Source organism: Sinocyclocheilus rhinocerous, unplaced genomic scaffold (assembly GCF_001515625.1).
Source record: "Sinocyclocheilus rhinocerous isolate Xijiao unplaced genomic scaffold, SAMN03320098_v1.1 scaffold798, whole genome shotgun sequence".
Taxonomy (NCBI): Eukaryota; Metazoa; Chordata; class Actinopteri; order Cypriniformes; family Cyprinidae; genus Sinocyclocheilus; species Sinocyclocheilus rhinocerous.
The window spans coordinates 763,687-770,342 of record NW_015635037.1 but is presented as its reverse complement, the minus strand read 5'-3'; the positions used below and the strand labels follow the sequence as shown (position 1 = coordinate 770,342).

The 6,656-nt window shown below is 36.9% G+C and overlaps 1 protein-coding gene across 4 annotated transcripts in view; it reads right to left on the bottom strand.

Annotated features, from left to right (window-relative positions):
- LOC107746285 (B-cell CLL/lymphoma 9 protein-like) overlaps positions 1-6,656 on the bottom strand; it is a 130,484-nt gene that overhangs the window by 12,585 nt on the left and 111,243 nt on the right. For 3 of the 4 annotated variants that reach the window (XM_016560427.1, XM_016560428.1, XM_016560426.1), the window contains 2 exons: positions 4,264-4,652; positions 641-975 (listed from right to left, as the gene is read on the bottom strand). In XM_016560427.1, coding sequence (XP_016415913.1) covers positions 641-975; positions 4,264-4,595 — 667 coding nt within the window. In that variant the 5' untranslated portion in view covers positions 4,596-4,652. The remainder of the gene's footprint in view (positions 1-640; positions 976-4,263; positions 4,653-6,656) is intronic. The other variant, XM_016560429.1, reaches the window with a different exon arrangement.

Sequence of the window (6,656 nt, the reverse complement as noted above, 5' to 3'; positions counted from 1 at the left end):
ATTTTATTTTGTGTTTTGTGTGCGGCAGTCGGCCGCGAGGGGCTGCCGCGTTACTTTCGTTTTGTGTTTGTTTATTTGATTAAAGTTTTGTTTAAGTGTTCGCTGGTTCCCGCCTCCTTCTTCCCGTGACTACGAACTTTGTTACAGATAATAACAACAACAATTATTTGGTTGACCACTAATCTCATTGCATTATGCAGGTTACAGTGCACTTGGAAGTTCAGCCGTAACTTTTTTTTTTTTTTGGAATGCATAAATGAATGAAACAAAAAGGAAAAAAATGTTTAAGCAGAAACTGCTCTGTTCTGCTCTGTTTCCTGAGAATGGGCCTAATGCACAAAACTGATGTCCATTCAATGTCAAAGCAAGGTGGTAACAGTATCACTTGGTGCCACAGGATGATCATAATATTCAAGACATACAAAAATAACTGCACATCATGACGCTGCTCAATATAATTACCGGACCAATATAGTAATGCAAGATACTGGAGATGCTTAAAACCACACTAGATGTCATCTAAAACCATAGTGGTAAATTATCCCTTTAATGAATGGTACATTATGAATGCAAGAGCTCTGAACCAGCTTCATAATTCAAAATGCATATGAAAAACAAACAAAATCACATTTTATTTTACCTTTCTGTTCCCCTTCATTGTTTGGCGTTCCTGTATCCCTTTGTTCGAATGACTCCACTGAAGTGCTTCTCTCTCTTTTAATCTTGCCTTTTGCACCATTGCCTGAACTCAGGCCTTGTCCATTTTTGAGTCCCATACTCCCTATGGGGCCTTGGGGACCTTTGGGTGTGTGGCTTCCACTCAGCGACTTGGGGTCACAAGGAGACGGCTGTGATTGGCTGCCGGCGCCCCCTTGCTTTCCCTGGTTGGGCAGTTTGGAGTCCATCTGTGCAGCGCTGGAGGGGGACATCACGGGTGGCGACCTCACCATGGCCTCCTGCTTGGATTTTGGACTGCTGAGAAAAGCGAAAGGAAAAATGGGTGAGATTGACCCAGGGCACACAGTTTGGATGGTCAAGATCAATGATGTCAGCACTAATAAAACATTGGCACTGCTGAACAAAGACAAAAATGAACATCTAAATATTTTTTAAATCAAACAATTTTTTAATTTTAAAAGTCATCAATAATATCCAAATTTGAGAGAGTTTGGGGCCTATGAATTGCCTTATTGTCACTACATCATGCATTTGTTTATTATGTACCATGGTGTTATCATGCGTTTAAGTGTTACAAGCTTTAATGTGTAATTTTCCGTGATAATTTGAGCATTAGTATTGCAAACTGTGCTGAAAATGTTTTATACATTTTAATATTTGTTAAATATTTAACAAATTTACACTACCGTTCAAAGGTTTCAGGTCTGTATGATTTTTAATCAGTACTTAATTATTTTGAAATAAGTCTCTTATGCTCACTAAAGTGCTTTTTTTTTTTTTTTATCAAAAATACAGTGAAAACAGTAATGCTCGAAAATTTGAACAGTTAAACTTTTTAATATATAAATTTAAAATTTAATTTATTTCTGCAAAGCTTAATTTTTAGCATCTTTACTCCAATCTTCAGTGTCACATGATCCTTCAGAAATCATTCTAATATTCCGATTTGGTGCAGGTTGTGCTGCCTAATATTTTTGTGGAAACCCTGATACATTTTTTTAGGATTTCAGTAACAAAAATTTCAGAAAAAAATATTCACTGTTAAGTGCATCAATGCATATTTTGAGTTATAAATTTAGAACCGCCATAGCAAGATTGTATCCTATTCATATTACCTTGAAACAAGCCCAAAAAAATGCATTTATTCAATAGTTCCATATGCTGCAACATCAGGAACACAAAACAAGGTTTTAGAAAACATAATTAACGTTTCTGCCATTTCCACTTTGCTCGTGTAAAACCAGCGGAATCCTATTAACTTCCCTTTCTTTGGTAAAGAATACCAGAAGGCCAGAATAAAAAAGCGGAGACGACTAAGTCATATCTTAGCAGCTGACTGACCGATTGCAGCCACCACACCCTGAAAACATGCCATTTGATAATAGGAGGGAAATCTTGACGTCTACCGGTGACGCAATTACAGTACTCTCAGCGACCTTCTGTCCTAGCCCTGTTCTTTGTTGACAGACTGCCAGATTAATATTTAATCAAAACTCGTCAAACCAGATCTCCCACAAGCTAGCCTCCATCCATACGCAAAGCAATGGGTCCACAGCGCCTGGTTACTGGGGAAACCAGTTACATGCCAACGGTAAGGGCTGGTCATTGTTGGACAACTTTGAGTTTGGCAGTAAAACTCATATTCTTGTCCATTTTGCCTCCATATTGGATCCTAATGTCAGCCTGAAAGCACAAACTGCTTTCCAAAAGTGAGGTACCGGTTTCACAGGCCATGGCCATGTTTCAGAGCTCTGCGCACAATGCAAATTTTTTTCCAGCATTCAGAGAAAATCCAAACGCTTTGGACAGCAGCTGCAAACATATACAGAATGGGTTGTGATTAGGCTATGGGCCATAGCGTTCACTGAAGGACTCTCAGGAGCCCCGCTGCCGACTCCTTAACCAATTCCAGATCTGTGAATCAGCAAGCGCAGCCATTTTGGAACCAACGTCCAGCAGGGCGGGATGTACATGCTCTGGCTGAGCTGAAGTGGGTCAGTTTCTCAAATGCTCAATGAGGTTCTGGAAGCTTTCCAGGTCCAGCGCTGGCTTCAGGGCACAGTTTGCCCTGCACTTGTGCCGCAGTTACTTCAGCTCGCACTGGTTTCCTGTCTATAAGAGACAGCTCAATGGCTATAAGGAAGATGGGAACTGCGATTAAGTGGGCAGCAAATTATTCGCTGGTGTGGTGCATCTCCAGTAGGGAGAAATTAAAACAACAACTACTCCTCATACAGTTAAGAACGGTTTAATATAAGATAGTGGTGAATTAATAGTATCCGCAATTGTGTCTGACTACATTAAAACTGTTTGTTAAGGCATTTACCCAGGGAAATAAAACTAGGGATGAAACAAAAACAGTATCGATAATTTATTAAAATTAGGGATATGCAATACTACATTTTCCAAAATCAGCTTGGCTATATGAAATCTGAGAGCTTTCTGACCCTGCACAGACATCAATGCAACTGTTCAAGGCCAAGAAAGGTAGTAAGGACATCATTAAAATAGCCCATGTGACAACAGTGGTTCAAATGTAATGTTATGAAGCTATGAGAATACTTTTTGCAGTTATTTTTGTTTTCTTTGCACACAAAAAGTATTCTCGTAGCTTCATAAGTGAACCACTGATGTCACATGGACTTTTTTAGTGATGTCCTTACTACGTTTCTGGGTCTTGAACATGTCAGTTGCATTGATGTCTATGGAGGGTCAGAAAGCTTGCGGATTTCATCAAAAATATCTTAATTTGTGTTCCGAAGATGAACGAAGGTCTTACAGGTTTGGTACGACATGAAGGGGAGTAATTAATGACAGAATTAAAATTTTTGGTTGAACTAACCCTTTAAATAAAATCACATAAAAATGCTAAATATTGCTTCCAGTATTACTTAAAATTAATGTTAATCCACATCTTTCCTAAAGGTCTCGAATTCATTTACATACATTTTTGCATGCCACACTAAACGAACCAAATTATTTTTATTATTAATTTCAGCATTTTTTTATTGTATTGCTATATAAACTATCGTTCGAAAGTTTGGGGTCGGTAAGATTTTTTTAAAAAACTTTTTGGAAAAAAGTTTGTTTATATTTACAAATGTAACTATATAAACTATCGTTCGAAAGTTTGGGGTCGGTAAGATTTTTTTTTAAAACTTTTTGGAAAAAAGTTTGTTTATATTTACAAATGTAACTCATTCCTGTGATGCAAAGCTCAATTTTCAGGATCATTACTCCAGTCTTCAGTGTCACATGATCCTTCAGATGCTGATTTGCTGCTCAACAAATATTTCTAATTATTACCAATGTTGAAAAGAGCTGCTTAATATTTTTATAGAAACCATGATACATTTTTATATGATTTTTGATGAATAGTTTACAAGAAGAGCCTTTTTTTAAAACATAAATCTTTTGTAACATTATGAATGTCTTCACTGTCACTTATGATTAATTTAATGCATCCTTGCTGAATAAAAATATACATTTCTTTCAAACTGTAGAGTATGTATACACATATAACGGTACAAAATAATAAAACTTTGGTTTCAAGGAATAGTTTGTACACATGTACAGTTCTCTCACCTCTGAGTGTTAGCCGATGGAGAGTTCCTCACTTTGGGGTTGCTGGAATGCATTGACGTCAGTCCCAGTGCGACAGAGGCAGGAGCAGTAGAGTGCTGGTGGGGACTGGGGGTGTGTGTATGTGTGTGTGTAGTGGTGGGCGTAGCTTTGGCCCGGGTGCTCCGGGGCCCGGTATTGGGGGTTGCGACAGGGCTGCTGCAGTCCTGGCCCTCCTCTTGGCGTTCTTTGGCCCTCTCCTTCCTGCCCGAAGCGTTTCCTGTGGTTCCGGTAGCTGCTGTGGTTGACGTGGCTGTGGCTGCTGCTGCTGGTCTCTCCTCCTGCACCTCCAGCATTCTCTGTGTGGGCTTGTCTGGAGTCTCCCCGAGGAGCCCTCACAGCCCCTGGCCACACTAAACACAAACAAACAAGCAAAGAACAGTTAGTTTAGTCAGATTTTTTAAAAATGTTTTTGAAATAAGTCTATTATGCTCACTAAGGCTGCATTTATTCAATTAAAAGATACAGTAATATTGTGAAATATTATTACATTTTAAAATAACTGTTTTCTATTTGAATATATTTTAAAATGTAATTTATTCTTGTGACGCAAAGCTGAATTTTCAGCATCATTACTCCATGATTCTTCAGAAATCATTCTAATATGCTGATTTGCTGCTCAAGAAACATTAGTTATTTGTATGCAAACAGTGCTGCATGATTTTTTTTAAAGAATAAAACGTTCAAAATAACAGCATTTATTTGAAATGTAAATCTTCTGCAACATTATAAAAGTCTTTATGGTCACTTTTGATCAATTTTATGAATCCTTGCTGAATAAAAATTCTAGTTTCTTGCAAATAAGTAAGTAAATGGCAGTGTATATTAAAGTCTATTTTTCTCCTTGCATTGCCACACCTACATTAGCTCTGAAGCAACTAACTCCAAGTCACATGTTTACTTGTTTGTCCACCTGTGCAGACATGTTCCATAACTGTCTGAATAACCTGAAGTGGCTATGAACATCCACACAGCGTTACAGCACCATGAAAACCAAGCAGCATTACTAACACATCCAAGTCAAATTACTCAAAAATAAATAAATAAATAATAAATAAATAAAATAAAATACCAGTCATGCCAAGAATATAAGCAAATTTCAAGTCACTGCATATTCACCAAAACACTTGAAGTTCAAGGTGAGAAAATGTGGAGCTGTGAATCTGCCAGGCAGTGGCCATCATCCAAAACTCACTGAAGAGTCAGACTGAAGGCCACCAAAAGAACGATTTGTTGAAAACAAGTGGTCGTGTAACATCTCGGATGGAGGCGTGTGATAGTCTGAAAACAGTTCGCTGGTGGATTAACACAGTTAAAGCGAGGAGAACAAACATGCAAGGCTCTGTAATAGGACCGGAAAACTTAGAAATCCAAGCATGGAATGGATGGAACCAAGTGTGGAAAACTGAAGTGTTCAAATAACCAACTGGACAATATCTTGAAAACATTTAGCAAAAGTCAGTCTCATGACATTTGAAATACTTTGACTTGCTAATCTTGGTACGAACCGTTCCACTTTCCAATTTATACCATTTTCTCCCTCACTGCTCTCAAACTAGGATGAATATTCACCTTTTTGCATGAAAGCTACATAGCACATAAACAGTTAAAAAGTTTGAGGTCAGTATATATTTTTTTCTAAAGACAGTTACACTTTACAGTATGCATACTTACAGTGTACTTAACCAAGAAACGTAGTATAAATAGTGTAGTAGTATTTATATGGTAGTATTAAATAGGTATTGGATAGTATAAGGTAACTTCAAGGATTAAGGTTGTTTAGTAGCTGGTTATTACCCAATTACTGTAGCTGCTATAATAAGAACATAGTATGTACATGCGGAGTGAACTGTAAAATAAAGTGCTACCAAGAAATATTTTGTGACGATATAGGTTTATTTACTATTTCAAATGAATGCTTTTCTTTTGAACTTTCTAGTCATTAAAAAAAAATCACATAAAAAATATTTTGCACAAAAATATTAAGCAACACGACAGTTTTCAACAATGATAATAATACGTTTCTTGAGCAGCAAATCAGCATATCAGAATGATTTCTGAAGGATCATGTGACACTGAAGACTGGAGTAATGATGCTAAAAATTCAGCTTTGCATCACAGGAATAAACTGCATTTGAAAAATATATTCAAATAGAATACAGTTATTTTAAATAGTAATATTGAGATAAAATAATTAATTTTTACAGAATTTTTGATCAAATAAATGCAGACTTTTTCCAGAAAACCCTTACCAACCCCAAACCTTTGAACGGTAGTGTATATGATTTACCAAAGTCCAAATCTGATGTTAAATCCAACAGCAAATCATAAATGTAAAAAAAAAAAAAAAAAAAAAA